Source organism: Tetrao urogallus (genome assembly GCF_951394365.1).
Source record: "Tetrao urogallus genome assembly, chromosome: 18".
Classification (NCBI taxonomy): domain Eukaryota; kingdom Metazoa; phylum Chordata; class Aves; order Galliformes; family Phasianidae; genus Tetrao; species Tetrao urogallus.
Genome location: NC_136831.1, coordinates 6,634,770 through 6,652,171, shown reverse-complemented (window position 1 = coordinate 6,652,171; position 17,402 = coordinate 6,634,770). Strand labels below are relative to the sequence as shown.

Sequence of the window (17,402 nt, the reverse complement as noted above, 5' to 3'; positions counted from 1 at the left end):
GCAGCAACTTATGTTCCTGGGAACATGAAGGGTTATGGCTCAGTCACTTCAATGTCCGTTCATCTTTACTTGATAGGGGCATAAATCAGCTACATGTGCCTCCATGCCCGGACAGTCTGATGCCTGCAGGCTGCTGGGAAGAGCCTTTGATGAGCCCAGGAGGCTTCACCATTCCTCCACGGAAGCTGCCTTCAAGTCAGCCCCAAAACACCCAGTTGTGCCCACACACCATTCTCCAAGATCTGTGTTGTGGGCACCAATGGAGGATGCACTCAAATTCCATGGTGCTGAGGACTAGCCAGCCACCCAAGCACAGCTCAAAGCCACTTGCCCTTTGTGTGTCGAGGCATCAAACCACCCCTTCTGCAAAGAAATAAGGCAGCCCCAAGAGCATCGCTGCTTCGGGGTGCAAAGGCCCAAAAACAGCAGAAAGCAAAGGCTGCTGGGGAAGTGGTTGCAGCAAACCTGGAGGTGCTGGATAGATGCAAGCACAGAATTGATAAGAGAGAGGACCTGGGTGCTGCTGGGGGTGCCCACCTTCAGCAGAAGTGTCACTGAAGGCAGGTCTTTAATGGCAGCAATTTGGGAAGCCAGGTTGGCAGGATGCAGGAGCATCACCCACTTGGAGTCATACTGTGAGACTTCTAATTCCCAGGGGAATATGGAGTTGTGTAACAATTATAAGAACAAATACTTGAAGTGCGTGGAAATTAACTGAGCCTCGGCAGTAATTAAGCCTGAAGATTAATCAGCCATTAGTAAACAACAGCCTACACGTTACCCACCACACAGGGCCAGTGGATGAGAAGGACAGCAGAGCAGACCCCCACCTGGGACCCTGCTGTCACCTGCCACCTGAGGACAGCCCCAGCACCCAGACCTGGGCTCCTGTGAGCCCCCAGCTCCCGAGTCCAGCTGAGATCAGCACCTGCACAGCCCCTCCATCCCTCCCTAGGTTCTTTCCAGCCAGGCACCACTGCTCTCACCGTGTGCTAATACTTCCCCTGTCCAGCAAACAGCTCTCCAGGAGGCTTCCATAAGTACTTCTCATTTCCTGCCCTCTGATGATTTATGAGGGTTGCATTCAATTAACAGTGGTATTGATTTTCCCGCAGCTGACTGGCAGCCTGCTCGTGCTTGTTGGGAAATTCATCGCTTACCTTTCTGCATGGGCAGGAAGCAGGAAAGGCTGGAAAAGGCATTCAGCAAAATCCAGCAGAATTCAGCAAAATCCAGTAGATTCTCAGCTCATGCCTTCCATCCCAGATTGACAAACTAGGGGCCTTCACAAAAAAATCCTGGTCACCTTATCTAAAGAGGATGTTGGACACCTGTGTCTATCCAAAGCTGTCCCTGAAGCATTGCAGCAGATGGATTTGACACATGTGAGTGCCTATAGACAGCACCTATGGGGCAACAAGCAAAGCTTCAGGTGACTTTAGCCATGAAAACCCCCGCAGTCACTTCCAGCTGCGTTGCTCCTGACAGCTGAGCAGATTTCCAAGGCTGCTAATTAATTATATCTCGCTTATTTGAATTCCTCTATGCACTTTCTGAGTAGAAAGCCATCCCTGCAGGTCTGACATGGGGGCACTGGGAGCAAGGGACATGCTGGGGGCTGTGCTGCCGGTTGATGATCTTGAGGTCTTTTCCAACTCCAATGGTTCTATGATCCCTTGGACGACCTTGAGGATCTTCTCCAACCTTAGTGACCCTATGATTCTATAGACTTGAGGGTCTTTTCCAACATCAGTGATTCTACGACTCCATAAAGCGCAGAGGAGCTCTGGCTCATTCCTACCCAGCAGGTGCCCCCACCTCCACGGTTTTTGTGGAGATCCAACACAGCAGGAGAGCCCCTGGTAGAAGCAGGGCAGATCCCACTGCTGCTCAGGGGGAGTCGCGGGTGCCTCTGCTGAGCAGAGGAGGACACAATTGTGGCAGCCGTGCTAACCAGAGGGGCTTTAAAGAATTAAATCCCTTTGAAATTACCACCCTTTAATTGTATTATCATTCGCTGACAGCTTCAAGTCGGTCACTGGAGATCAAAGGAGGGTGTTTGTAAATGCTGCTGGGACCATCAGCCCCACCACAATGCCTTCATCTGCAGACGCAGGACGCAAATTCAGCCATAACACGGGCTGGATGACAGTGCAGGAAAATGACTGTATGGTACCAATGGTCCATGCAGCAGCTCAGCTCGATGGAGATGCTCATGGGGCTTGGAGCATGGGACTGCTTCCAAGCGGTGTTTGTAGCATGCACACAGCCTCGCTCGTTTGCTCGGGTTCATCTCACTGCTTTTGTCGTTTGGGATGCTCTCAGAGGGGAAATGTTTAAGGAGGAAAAGGTGATGAGCTGGAAGAAGTTGATCCTGACAAGGAATACTCTGCTCCTGAAAATTAAGGGATCTGTAATTTCAGCCGCCCAATGCCATCTCAGCACAGCTACAAAATACAGAGGATGCCTCCACGCACTCCATGCTCTACAATCCCTCTCAGGCTCAGCAGGATCAGACACCCTCAGCACAGACAGGCCACCATGTGGCACCAAGGGCCACGATTCCCTTCGAGAAGCCCAAGACCCCCCTTGGGATGAGCAATTCCTTGGGGCTGCTGCCACCCAATGTGAGCAGCGACTGCTGCCAGCTCATATAAATGCCTTTAAGTTCATCTCTGATGTACAGAAATTATTACAACCTGGAATTAATGGTTCATTTAATGAGAAATTCACACAAAACATCACCAAATGAGAGCAAGTGCCTTCCAGTCTAGCAGCCCCATCCCTTCCTCTCCAGGATTACTGCTGGTGCACATGGCCAACACGCAGCCTCGCAACAATAAAATCCCCAGCACCTGCCATTACAGAGGCAAATTATATTTTTCAGTGGTTAAAATTACATTACTTAAAAGGCAAAGCCATGCACTCCCAGGCTTCCTGCACAGCTTTAATTCGTGTGTGCACTCAGTTCAGCGCAGCACAGCCTTTAATTACAGGCTCTCTTACTGTATTTTCTATTATAGGCGCAGAAGAGGCTCATAAGAAAAGCAGTGGGGAGAGGAATGGAAGTGATCGTGGGGACGGGGAAGCGCAGAAACCCTCAGTGGTGACAAGGCAGTGGAGACCTTTGCACACCCAATGGGTCACCCACAACTCCATCAGAGCTGGGACCATCAGCCCCACCACAATGCCTTCATCTGCAGACGCAGGACGCAAATTCAATGGGCTGGATGACAGCGCAGGAAAATGACTGTATGGTACCAATGGTCCATGCAGCAGCTTGGACCATCAACAGCACCAGGTAGAAGATGAGGGCCAGCAAGGTTGGGATTTTCCAGCCCCACTCCAAGGTGCTGGGCATGGCAACCGCCCTACGAAGCCCCCAAGCTCATGATTTTGGGGACAGCAGCGGCGCGTGGGGGCATCGGTGCCTCCAACTGACCTGTCCAGAGGGAAGAGTGCCTCGTTCCCTTTGTGGAAATCAGTGCCGTTCTCCAGCCTGGCCAGGATGTCCATCCTCTTCATCAGCAGCTCCAGCATGTCGCTCATCCGCCGTAGCACCCCTCGGGACTCCAGGGCGCCCATCACTGTGGGGCACAGAGAGCAAAAGGGACACAGTCACAGCCAGGCGCTGCCAAGGGGACTGAGCTGGGTGCTGAAGCAGAGTCTCTGCAAAGCTCAGCCCCAAAGCTACCCTCACTGCACTCCCCAGCCCTGGGCACAGTGCTTCAGGGAGCACACGCTGCCCTGCTGTCCCCCTACAGCTTTGCAGCCCCATACCTGCTGTCAGGTGCAGCTCAGACAGAGCCCTGCTGCACCTGAGTTTGGCTCAGGCAACAGATCCCTGTTTGTGCATCGCAGCTCAGCCAGCTCCCAGCTGGGCAGCCCTGGGTCCCAGCCCCATTTCACACCCTGCTGGCACAGCTCAGGTTGCTGTCGTGCCTGCAGCTGTTTCCTGAGCCCCATACCTGCAGCAGGCAGGCTCCTGGTTTGATCTTCAGCGTAATGCCAGTCAGCTCAGAGCCAAGCAACGGAAAATAAAGCTCCTGTTTCATCTCAGCACCATTCATTTCATGTTAGTAATAACTTAATCAGCACATAATCCCCCAAACTTTTCTCATTTTGCTTATCTCTGCCATTCCACTCAGATAAGCCCTGCGAAGGGCAGTACACATTGCAGTTACAAAGCAGCAGGGGACGAGCAGGCAGCACGGGGACACATGGGCACCCCATGGCATTGGGAATGGGGCACCTCTGGGGCAGCACAAGCTGTATTCGTGGCAAGAAGTCAGGGACTCCTGCTTGAATCTTTGGATGCCTGAGGTACTGGCCAGACTGGGGGACACAGGAGCCCTGTTTGTCTATCCCGGTGCCCAAGCTAGGGTGCAGCCCTCTGGGCAGGACATGAGCCCCAGCTTTTCCCATTAAGAAGCAGAATTGCTAACAAAGGTGCAATTTAAAGATTTTGTGGGGGACAGAGGTGGAAACTCAGATGCTGGAGTTCAATTTGCACTGGCCAAGTGCATCTCCAAACACAGCCCAAACACAGAGCCAACACAAACATAACAGCTGGAAGAGGGGCTTAAGCCAGAAAATGCATCGGGAGCCCACAGCCATGCTGTGCTGCTGGGAAGGAGCGAGGACAGAGCCTGGAAAGGGAGTGAAGATGATTTACAGCCACCGAGCCGGGCTGCTGCCCCAGTTTGCAGCCAGACTGCATCCGTTTAATTAAGGATGCTTGTTTAGTGGTGCTCCTCGTTTGAAATTCAAACGGCTGCTCATACAGCCCTGGCACGGAGGCAGCTCTGCCCCTTATTAAAGCACAGAACCTGGAAAAGCCCTTCCTGAGGGGCACTCTCATCCCCAGGGGCTCCCCAAGGAGAATTCCCACATCCTTCCTCTGCATCCCAGCGCTCCCTCTTCCACATCCCAACTCTCCTTCCCTGGCATCCCAAAGCTGCTGCTGGGGAGTGGAGTTCTCCCTGTGGGCAGCACACCCCCTGCCCAAAAGCAGCAGTCCCAGCACGTGTTCCCCCCACCCATGCCCTCCCCTGGCTCCCGGGGATGAAGCTGAAGCTCTTCCCCACCAACCCCTCTCTTTTTCTGCTGTTGGCCTTTTTGTTGTTGTTGTTCCAGGAGCTTAAGGAGGATAACAAGAACAATCTGACACTTTTGGCAATGATTATTACATCTCTTGGAAAGCGTGCCTCATTAAAACCCAAAAGAAAGGAGGAAAAGTGCTGAAGCGACTCTTTTAAACATGCAGGAGCTGGGATGGATTCGTTAACCTGTGGCGGAGCGCTGTGTCTGGGGGGAGCCAGGCAGCCCCAGAAGAGGATCTGCAGCCTTGAAGCCATGATGAAGAGTATGGCAGGAGGCAGGAGAACCCAAAACCCCTCTCAGCAGCACAAACCCCTGCAAAACAAGCCTGGCAAGCGACTTTTCTCAGCAAAACAAAAGCAAAATACAAAAGGAGAAATATTCTAATTACCCCTGATAATCAGCTCTGATGGGAAAGAAAACACAAGGAAAACTGCTCAATGGATTAATTGGAGTTTGCTAAAGTCTGACAGCTCCTGACAGCTCTCTGAGCGGCAGGCACTCTTTAAAGGCAATCACCAAACCTGACAGAGGTTTTCATAGCGGCACTATGAAATAATGATTGCAATCAATCATATCTTACTGGATTTCGTGAGACGTGCTGGTAAACACAGCGAAGGGAGGAGAATTATTTATGGTGCCTCAGAAGAGCATACAGCTAAGTAATTGGATGAAATCAGGGGAGGAAAAGAAAGCATCCCCTCAGGGCGATGGCTATTGGAAGAAGAAAGAGTTTCTCTGCAGAAGCGGTGGAACAGTCAGCAGCCGACGTGTCGGGATGTGGATGGAAGAAAAAAAAGTGTTTCTCTGCAAAACTGATGGAACTGCCAACGTGTCGAGGTGTGGGTGGGTCCTCCCAGCCGTGCTGAGGAAACTGAGGCACATCTGAGCCCACCTCCCTGCTCTGAAGGCATCCCCTGGCGTTGAGAACGCAATTTGACAATATATCCTCGCTGTTTGTAACATGGCTGATCAGTTGTGGATTTTTTTTCCCTCCTTCTCAGACATAAGTCACATCCCTGCCTGGCTGTCGCACTACAGCTGAACGCTCCGCTACAAGCAGGGAATTTGCTCAGCGATGCTGAGGTATTACTTACATCCACTGAAAATACCAGCTGAATTAATTTCAATCTAAAGCATCATTTGCTCAGCTTTGTTTTCCTCCTCCTAAGGACAACCGGAGGCTACTTAAACTCCTCGAAAGGACAAGGTGGATTGCAAGGGAGGAGCAGCTGCTCCCGGCTGCTCAGCAGCGCCCAGCCTTCAGCTTCGCGCCGCCCCGGGGCCGCAGGGACGGAGATGCGCGGGGCGGGCGCTGGCCGTGGTGCTGATCTGAAAGCACGAACCCGCCGCACGCCTCTATTAACCCGCACTATTGATTTTGGTTCAAGCGGATTAAAAGAGCAAAGCAACTTGCCGAGGGCTCTTGCTAGCCCTGGAACGTAATCCATCGCAGCCACAGCACGGAAATGCTGCGCTAGTTGGCACCAGTTGAGCCCCAGGGCAGACCTGAGCCACCCCTGGTCTGCAGCCCTAGGAAGGGACAGTGTCATAGAAAGGCTTAGGCTTGTCCTGCGGAGGGCCTCAAAGATGGTGAAGGGCCTGAAGCATCTCTGCTATGAAGAAAGGCTGAGTGAACTGGGTCTGTTCAGCCTTGAGGAAAGAAGACTGAGAGGGGACCTGAGCCAGGTCTATAAGTATCTAAGGTGTGGGGGGCAGAATGGCGAGGACAGACTCTTTTCAGTGGTGAATGGAGACAGGACAAGGGGAAACGGCTGGAAACTGCAGCATAGGAAGTTCTGCACAAATGTGCGAAGGAACTTCTGTACAGTGAGGTGACGGAGCACTGGAACACGCTGCCCAGGGAGGTGGTGGAGTCTCCTCTGGAGATGTTGAAGACCTGCCTGGATGCCGACCTGTGTGACCTGCTGTAGGGAACCTGCTTTGGCAGGGGGTTGGACTCGATGATCTCTGGAGGTCCCTTCCAACCCCTACAATTCTGTGATTCTGTGATTCTGTGAAAAGGACTTAAAGATCATCCAGTCTACTGTTTAGAGAAAGAGACTCTTTATCAGAGAATGTAGAAATAGGAAAGGGGTAATAGCTTTAAACTAAAGGTGGGGAGATTCAGATTACACATGAGGCAGGTATCACAGCGAGGCGCTGGCGCTGCTGCCCAGAGATGCTGTTGGTGCCCCATCCCTGCAGGTGCTTGAGGCCAGGTTGGATGCACTTTTGACAGCCTGGTCTATGGGAGGTGGCCCTGCCCACAGCAGGGGTCTGAACTGGATGGGATATAAGGACGCTTTCAACCCAACCATACTGTGATCCCTTCATCACCCACTCTGGCCAGAGCCCTTGAGTCACCAGCATGGGCACACCAAGCAATCGCTGCCATCTGAAAACCCACTGACATCATCTAAACTATGCAGAGGAAAACACAGACCACTTCAGCCACTGTGAAAATCACAAGGAGCCACACAACAGCATTCATGCCAACGACAGAGAGTTCAGCAGTCTTGCTCCTGCCAACAGTCAGCAGGGAACTGGCTGCCCCATAATCAGCGAATTAAGCAGTCTTAAGTCAGCAGGGGAGGGCTGATGAAGGAGATGATATTAGCTGGGCAGCACACAATTTACCCCCTTGGATTGATCCATCCCTTTGCCTGCTGTGGTGCAATCAGCACTAACTGCACGGCACTGGGGGTGCCACACTCTGGCAGGGCTGGGCACTGCCACCTGCTCACCTCTGTCCCCCAACACCTCTGCACAGAAATGTATTGCTGCAGCTCAGTGCTACGTGCACCTCTATGCTCCATATTTCAGTACAAATAAGAAAAGACAGGAAGCTGAGCAGCACAAACATTCATAGACAGGAGACATTGCTGCAAGAGAGCTCAGAGCTGCCCCAACACCCCCCACTTTTATTACCTTTTCCCCACACACACATCAAAAGGGACAGAGACCTGGGGGCAACAGGGACAGTCCAGAAGTGCTGCCCCATGTAACACACCACAGGGAAAATGAGGATGTGGAGAGCAAAGCTGGACCCTGGCTTTGCAGCTGGGACCCCAGTGGGGAAAAATCACTTTCAGAGGCTGCTCTGCTTCCCACTGTGCTTTATTTCCTCAAGTACCCACTGCTCCCAGGTGCAGGACGAATTTTGATTTAAGTGTGAAAGGGGTAATAAAAGCCCAGAGAGCCATTAACATTCCTCCAGGCCATGGAGGGCTGTTTGCTCATCAGAGTTTGATGGAAATGCCGTTTGAGTTTCTTGCAAGCGTTGGAAAATCAATTAATTGATTTAATCATTCCCTGGGAGCCACTGCTGATGGAGATAACGGAGTGCTGGGGGCCAGCAGGACGCTGCACCCTGACACTGCTGGGATGGGGCAGGAGGGGCTGCAGTGCTCCACTCAAACCATTGTTCCCACCCCATCCCAAGCAGCTGGATGTCCTCATTTCCCTATTTCCACGGCACAAATTTCTCTGCTTGGAAGAGCAATTTAGTCAGAGCTGTAAAGTTTTACAGCTCCACTTTAAAATCCCTTTGCAGCAACGTGGGGACCTGCGCAGTGCATGCATTCGTGGAATGGATGGGGACTGCTCCAAGGCCAAAGCACCCAGTGGGTTTTGGGCATGGGAGAACAGCACCGAGCCCCTTTGCTGCCACAGGGCAATGCCCATGGGGACACTGCATGCAGAGGACATGCTTTTAACCCAATACCACTTCTCCTGGTGCTTGCAGCAGCACAGCCAGCAGCACCCACACCCGCCAGCACCACTTTAACCAATAACTAATGAAGCCTCCCCATACTCAGCAGCAAGAGCAGCGTAAGTGATTCCTGCTGCCTCGTGCAGCTGCTTTAAAGAGCCCCCAGAGCATCTGAGCATCTGTTGGGAGCAGCAGGGAGCGGGGCTGGGGGGACACAAAGCCCAGGCAGAAAAGCTAAGCTGAAGGGACACGCAGGACCCACTGGGGACACATGCCACAGAGCAGCCTTGCTGCCAACAGCACCCACCATGGGGAGCTGGGCAGCCACAGCCACGCTGCTCTGCGGGATGTCAGATGGGAAAGTCTCCTGCTGCCTTTCGAGGGAGCTCTGCATAAGGAACATCTGAATGCAGGTCACGGTGCTGTGACAGCGGTGTTGTCCCCGTCACCCGGTGCTGCCTGGGCAAGACGCCGGCGCTCCAGCAGCGCATCCTGACAAGGTGCTTACAGCCACGGCACTGCTCAGCAAACAGCATCAACAACATCCAACACAACAGAAGCAGCCCTGCAGAGAATCGCGGCTCGCTCGGAATGGAGCTGGCGGTAATTACAGCCAGCTTTGCACAGCTGAACCTGCCCAGCTCCGTCCCGCGCTCTGCGGTGTGCCCTGTCATTGCTATGGGGTTACACGAGGCTTTGCAACTGGTTCTCCTGCTGTCTTCAGCATGCATTAAGGCAATGAGACAGATGCATAACTTACATGGCTTCTTGAGGGCAAAGGGAGCCATGAGCGCCCTGAACCACACAGCCATGTGTCACATCCCCAGAGGAGCAGCCCAGGCACTTACTCCCAGGGCGCTCCCCAGCCAGAGACCTGAACAGGTTGCATACAATGGTCTGGCAAAGGCCACTTCAGGGTATTTTGCTGATGCCAAGCCAATCTCCTGCCAAATGAACTGCATTTCTGCCTGAAAGGGTGAAAGCAGAAGTTACCCTTCCTAAGACAGAGGTATAACACAACAGACTGCAGGATGCCAAGACAGGCACATCTGTGTTTTTCTACCTCTCAGCAGAGCCAAGCTGTCTCCTCCTGGCTGTCCTCCCCCACCTTAACCATGTGCAGAGGGTCAGGGCCACACACAGACCTTCCCCTCCTCCTCCTCTTCCTCCTCCTCCGTGTGAGCACAGCCAACTGCAGGGCAGCACGGCGCAGGTACTCCAGCTCTCTCTGATCATTAGATGCTGAGCTTGACCTTTCTGCATCTGCCATGAGAACAAATGATGCTATCTGGCCACACAAACCCAGCTGGGATGAACCACAGCAGACGGAAGGCCAGCAGAAACGGGAGCGAGAGCAAAGGGCCCCTCTGAGGGGATCATGTCAGCTCTCACATTTCTGTTTGGCCTCTTTGCTCTGCTCCTCAGGGAGCCATTGAAGGCACTGAACTAACATGAGATCCCGGCGTTTCATGGTGCTGTGACTCTGGAACAGCAAAGATGCCCTACAAAACCCTGAACAACCTTCAGCATTACCTTTTGCAGCTCAGCTCTCCCTCCTCCGCCCCCTCCATGAGAATCCCTCCTCCCAGGAGAGAGAAATCACAAACAGCGAAGGACTCAGCAGTGCTTTGCAGCCCCAGACAATCCCTTTCTCCACTCCTGTGCTCATCGATGGAAGAAATTGCTTTAAGCAGGTGAGACTCCAGGAATCAGAAAGGCACAGCACAACACAGCAAGAATTGCTCTGGGGAGAGCAGGGCAGGATTTCTGCCAGGTGATAGTCAGTGCCACTTCCAGCACAATTTGTGTTGGCTGCAGGACTTCTCCTGAGCCCTTTACCCCAATGCAACAAACCAGAGCCATCTGGCAGCCCAGGACGGTAGCACTGCCATGCACCTGTGTGCATCACAACCCCACTGACCCTGCCCATGGGCTGCTCAGCATCCCATCTGTGTCCCTACCCTGCAGCCCCAAGACCAGACCCCCAAACATCTTTCTCCAACCCGGCATGGGGCAGCATCCTCACAGGGATGCTCTTTGTTTCCTGCTCCCCATTAAAGATCTCAGAGCTTTTCCAAGGTCATTGCCCTGCCCCAAACCAGCCCTACCCAGCACTAAAACAAATCATGTTTGGGAGGAATAAAAATGTTTTAAATGCAAGAGAGGAGGTGCGGTGAGGGCACAGACAGCTGAACCTCTCAAGTGTAAGTCTGCTCCCAGCGCATCTCCCACACAGGAGATGCCTTTTGCCAATCCAGATCCTTGCTTGTGGAACAAATTCTCCCGGTGACCATATCAAAACAAAGGAACCTCTGTCTGTGTTTATTTGGCAGCAGGATTAGGATAAAATACCATGCATTCCTCGAGGTTTTTATTTATCTTTAGGACGCAAAGCATCCGCTGCATCAAATCACTGAGCAGAGAACCCATCTGAGCAACAATTTCTGGCACACACAGAGATTGGGCTGGAGAGAGTCTCCTAGGAGGAGATTCACATATAAAAATAAAATTAAAAACGGGATTAACTTCCAGGCTGTGACATTATCCATTTCTCCTTTTCATGCTCCTGCCTTCCATCCATCTTCATTTTGGTTTTGATTGGCTGCCCGCGCTGCTCAGATGCTGAAAAAGCTCTGGGCAAGGCTGTGGCATTTCCATAAGCTCTCCTCAGAGCACAGTTTGGAAAAATGCACATCAGGCCAAGAGCAGAGTTGGGATTGCAGCACCCGAGGGTCAGGAAAAGCAAGAATAGCCCCAGTGTAGCTTTGAAACCAGCACTACAATGAATGGTCACCTCTTATCCACAGTTCTCCCATGTGAATTACCTGGAGGTGCTGGCAGCCCCACGTGCACCTGGTGGGATGCACGGACGTGAGGACAGCAGAGCTCCAAGGCAAGGAGGCCTGCAGGGAGAATCCCACGAGCAGAGCCCTGCTGGCCCCAAGCTGCACCTGCTGCATTAGCGAGGCAGCTCACACCCAGAGCAGATGGGAAAGGATGCTGCCAGCTTGCACTGAAAAATTAATTAGTTAATAATGAACGATGCTCAAAGGGAGCCATTAAACCCGATGCATCAACGAGCCCCTTGCTCAGACAGCACACAGAGGACCTCGCACGCTCAGAGCCTGTCCCACAACACGCACATCTGAGCACACACCCAACCATGCCTCTGCACCCAGCAGTCCTGAGCCCATCCAGCTCCACATAACAGCTGGCCCTCTTCCCACAATTACTGACATTAGCAGCTAATCAGCCCGGCCAAATTAACCTGCTCCTTTGAGCTTGTCTTCAGACCAGCACCATGCACTTAACAGCAACGATAACAACCAGTGATATTTCTTGGGTTTCCTTGGGATCCATAACACGTGTTAATTAAATGCCCGTTTGTTATTCAAATCGATCTACTGAGATATCCCAGCGCTAAGAAGCAGCGAACCCATCCGTGTTCCCCTCTCCCCATCTTACAGGTGCTCAGTGCTCCCCTGGCACAGCTCAGTGTTCCTCCATGGGACCTGGGGGGAATCGAGGTCTGCCCTAAGCAGAGCACAGCTAGAATTCCAACCCAGGCACCAGCGTGTGCTTTACATGGAGCTTTTCCACCTCGCCGGGCTTCAATCCCCATTTTCCCCAGTGGCATTGGTGAGGCTGGCCAACGTGAACCATCCCTCCCAATTTCTGGAGATGGGTGATCTGTTTTCATCCCCATTCCCAGGAGCCACCACCTCTCAGGTGATGATGTCCCTGGCTGGGACATCACACAGCTCCACCCAAAGTCAGCCCTGTACACACCCTGAGGTCTGGGTCCTGCTTTCCTTTTGGGGTTTCTCGCTCCCCACATAGGGTGAGCCCTCCTGTCCCAGGTGTTAAGACAACAAGCAGATCAAATTTTCCCAAACAAGAGATACAGCAGCAGCCAAATCTGCAGCAATTCATCTGGAAGCAATAAGTCATTATGAAAATCCACCCAATGGACTAAAAAATCTGAGTTTCTGAGCTTACTAACACAGCAGTACCTGCCTTAGCCAGTACTACAAACCATAGGGACTCAAGAAATTAGGAAAACAAATGAGATCCAGCCCCAGGACTGTGCTGGTGAATGCAAAGACACCAAGGGCAGGAGGCAATAGACTCAGATTTGGGTTAAATAGGTGACTAGAATAAGGATGGGAAAAATTGTCCCACCAGGCATCCAGAAAGGGGACATTGGCCTTTTGCTGTCATTTTACCCCAACTTCATAGAGTCCTTTGGGGTGGACCCAGGGACTTGGGCAGGTTTCTGGAAACCTTGACTCCTGCTGACAGCACGGTCTGTCCGTGCTCAGCTGTGCAGCAGTGTATCCCCTGGGGTGGGACATTCTGCATCCCCAGCTTGGCTGGACCACGGCTGGGCTGCAAGGCCATGGAGAGGCGCTTACCTTCAGTTCGGATGGTGAAGGGCGAATCCCCCAGGCGCTTGGCTGAGAACTGCCCTCCCAGAGACGTCATTAAGAAGCACAGAGTGAAAAATCCAATGCCCAGCACAAATATCCTGAGGGGAAGAAAGCAAAGCCGTAAGGAGGGGTGCGGAACGGCTTCTTGCCCCCAACCGCGGCCTTATTGAGCAGGAGGAGCCCCGAGATGCTCCTGCCCAATCCCTGGCAGCAAAACGGCGTGTTTCACCCCAAAACACCTTCTGAAGTCGCTGTGACCTGCTTGCAGGGGCTGGGTGGGAAAGCTCAGCCAGAGCAGGCTGCAGGAAACACTCAGCAAACAATACTCATTTTCCTTCTCAGAGAGCCCAGGGAAAAGAGAGACCTTGTACCTCCCCTTTCTCCCACAGGAGCTAAAAAAAGATAAAATAAAGCCAACAATAATGATAAAAAAGAAAGCAACATCTTTTTGTTCACCCCATAACCAGGCTGCTGATATTTCCATTGTGCCCGGCTTTGGGGACGTGCATGAACTCGTCCCTTTGGACAAGGAGAAGCTTGGCTCAAGGAGAACAAATGCTGCAGTCAGGGCCAGCAAGGAGAACCCAGAGCCCAGGCCAGGTGGTCCCATACTATGGCAGGCTTCTCCCTGAAGGACTGTGGAAAATCCTGCCCATCAGAGAGCCCTCTGAACAGACATGGCAGCAGCACAGCCTCCTCTCGAAGGGATAAAATTAGCTTTTGTTGAAGGGGTTTGCCTTCAACCAACCACATCTCATGGCCATGGGGAGCTGATGGCCCCATCCAGGTGCTCACTGGCACTTCTGCCTCTCGCTACCTCTGGCCCAAAGGGAAACAGCCCACCAAGAACAGGATCCAGCATCTCCTGTTTCAAGGTAACAACATCATCTGCAGTGTGAAGGAGTGGCACAAAACCCAGCACTGCCATCCAGCACCACATCTGTCTTTGGAGGTAACATAGCTCCCTGCTTTACAGCATTCACCTGCTGGCCCTGGCAGAGCAGCTGCTGCCCCATGCAGCATGTGGCATTGCTGGTCCCTGCTCCATGGCCATGGGGAGCAGAGGCCGTGGTAATGCAGCCTCTGATGTTGAATGCCCCCAGCAGTGCTCCCAGTCCCCTTTGGAGACCTGCAGGGAGAGCTGATCCCTGCAAGAGAGGTAGAACTACCTAAAATCCCCATGTAAATGCTCCAGGAACTTCTTGTTTCTAAATGAGCTTCCCTCAGGGAATGGGAAGCAGTTTAACCAAGCGCTTGGCTCATCCAGACCTGCATCCCAATGGCCCATCCATGGCAGATGCTGGTGAACTCGTGGGGATCACCATGGACCTCAATCCCTCTCAATCAGACCTTGCAGATGGGTTTCCAGGGAGCTTCTGGCTCAGCCCAGGCAGGGACCCTGAGCACATCCCAGTCCCCGTCCCCGTTATCTTGTCCAACACCCAGCCCCATTGGGTCTTGCAAGAGCCAATGGAGGAGAGCAAAGCCCAGCCATGAGTGAGGAGGGTCCTCCCTGGGCACAGCCCACCCACTGCCCCTTCCCAGGGCACTCATTGAAGCGTTCATCATCCAGGAGGTGGCTGCTTAAATCCTCCCAGCTGATCCCACTCTCCATTCTCACCCTGTTGACACTATCTTCATCATTACCCAAGACCTCGTTTGTGCATTTTAATTTTCATGATTATAACCTGGCAAGGAGTGGTGGTTAAACTGTGGGAAGAGAGGAAGGGAAAGGCTGGGAGATCCATGCTCTGGTGTCTCGTTAGGAGACAAAATCTGCTTGATTTTGATTGGGTTACAGAGAGAGAGTAGGAAAGATGCAAGAAGAAGGATCAGATCCTAACTGAATTAATGATCCTAGGACATAAGCGGACGCAGCTCAGCTCTTCTACCTTAGCAGGTAGAAATTCCTTTGTCCAGAAATGAATGCCATGAAGGAGGTACAACAGGGGCTCAGATCTCCCACATTGCCATCGGGTAGGCTGGGACTTCCCCAAATTAGGTCTCATTTGCTGAATGTCACAGTGCTCCAATGGCCAAATAGCATCCATCCCGCCTTTGCCTGCCACCAACATCACCTCCAGTTCATCACCACGGTGCTCAAATGTGTGGGTTCTACTGCCAGGTCCCTCTGCACTCCCACCCCTCTCAAACCTATGTGAAATCCATGCCCAAATCCAGCACTGTCCCAAAGCAAGCAGCTGGTGCTTCCAAGACCAAAGTGAGAGCCATCCCTATGCAGCCCCACAGCCTGTTCACAGCCTCGCTTGTTCTCTCCCCTTTTCCACTTGCTGCAGGCACTTTCACAGCTCGGGGCTTTTTGCATCGCTTTGCTAAGCATGTCTGGAGTGTGATTAACATGTTTTGGTGCAAAGGGTCAGGTTTCCTGCTCGCTGTTTGCTGATGGCACCACTGCCAGGAGCCCAAACCGAGCAGGGATCTCACTATGGATCTCTGCTGAGCAGCCAGAAACAAGCAGCTGAATTACAGGACCTGTCCCAGCTACTGCCATGGCAGCACATCTTACTGGGCTGCACTGGTTGGAGAGCACAAAACAGCCCAGGGCACACAGATGGGACCGTGCAGGTGCTGTGCTCTGCACACCAGGGTTCCTGCCCCAGGAGCCATGTCCGCAGCGCTGGGTATGGGGGGCAGGGATGCTCAGCCGATCCCTTCCACCTGGGGACTTCAAACTCACCTGGGAATGAATACAGCCGCTGCTAAAGGGCTGTACGCGTCCTTCCCACCTCTTATGGTTGCACGCTCACAGCCCCGAAGCTCTGCCCCTTTCCCCGCTCTGACCCTGAGCTCAGAGCTACGGGGACCCCCCTCAACCCGCAGCCACGACCTTGGCCGTGTCCCAACGGCTCCCCAGGGTGCTGCCGCGGGATCCGGCTCCGAGAAGGGCTCTGGGCAGGCTGTGCAGAGCCATACATCTCCAAACACGAGCGCAAGCAAACGGCACAAACGCAGCCCCGTCCCCACAACCTGCTGCGGGGGCCGAACAAAAAAGGCAGCGGTCAGATGGCTCTGACGATCCCGGGCTCGCCCTGCAGCACACTGTGCACCCCTCCCCTCCCTCTATCCCCCTCCCCCCCACCACACACAGCTTCCCCTCCCACGGTCTTTTCGATCCTTTTCCCTTAGAAAAAGCCCGAGCAATTACCGGTGCCTCCCATGCGGCTCAGGTCTAGGAGCAACAAAGCGCATCTCCGGTGCGATAGAGATGGAGAGCAAAGGGTGGAGGGGGAGAGCCAAGGCACGGAGGCATCAAATGTAAAATAATAATAATATAATAAATCTAAAATAAAAGCAGTAAGAGAACCGAGCCGTGCTGGCATGGCTTGCAGCCCCAGCGCTGCCTCCGGCTCAGGTGTGGGATTCCACATCCCCAGCGACACCCGTGGATTTAATCCGGAGGAAGCGACTCCCTCGCGAGTATCGACATCGGTGAGGAAGGTGAGCAGAGCCGCACGCAGCCCTGTAAGGAACCTCTGGAAGGTACCGCCGTGACGGGCAGCCAGCGCTGACCTGCCGGCAAACTTGTTTGGGCTCCCGATATCTCCATCTGGAGCCAACCCGTATGCAAGACAAAATAAAAATAAGAATCAAAATAATAATAATTAATTAAAAATAAATAAATAAAAAAAAAACAAAAACAAACAAACAAAAACCCGCTTTCTATCCCGGAAGGATAAGCAAGGTGTGGAAGAAACAAAGAAGAGAATAAAACCCCAACTTTACCTAAAGGGTCTCAAGGTGACGAGACATCTCCTGACCATTATCTTGCCATCCGCGTTGACTGTGATCATCGTTCAAAGTTGCGGGGCCAGCGGGGATGGGGGCGGCCCCCGCAACCCCCCACCCCCCCCCACCCGGCGCCGCGGCAGCGAGCGGGGCTCAGCGGGGCCGCATGGCGCGGTGCGGGGCGCGGAGCATCCGCCACCACCGTCCCCCCACCCACCCCCTCCCCCCCAGGCTCCCGCCCTACCCGCTGCCCATCCCGGGGCCGCTCCGTTCCGCGCAGCCCCGCGGGCAGCTCCGCGCTCCGCCCCGGTGCCGCTCCGCCCAGAGCCGCGCAAGGTGCGCGGGCACGGCGTGCCATCTAGCGGCTGCTCGGATGGGTTTCGGGGGAAAAGGGAGGGGGAAGGATATTT

At 53.3% G+C, this 17,402-nt stretch overlaps 1 protein-coding gene across 1 annotated transcript in view; it reads right to left on the bottom strand.

The window, feature by feature from the left end:
* The window catches only part of MGAT5B (alpha-1,6-mannosylglycoprotein 6-beta-N-acetylglucosaminyltransferase B), a gene marked incomplete at both ends in the record, with an annotated part of 40,074 nt that extends 23,017 nt beyond the window's left edge, over positions 1 to 17,057 (bottom strand). Inside the window, 3 exons of the mRNA XM_079544500.1 lie at positions 3,443 to 3,587; positions 13,231 to 13,343; positions 16,990 to 17,057. Coding sequence (XP_079400626.1) covers positions 3,443 to 3,587; positions 13,231 to 13,343; positions 16,990 to 17,057 — 326 coding nt within the window. The remainder of the gene's footprint in view (positions 1 to 3,442; positions 3,588 to 13,230; positions 13,344 to 16,989) is intronic.
* Between the last annotated feature and the right edge of the window lie 345 nt (positions 17,058 to 17,402).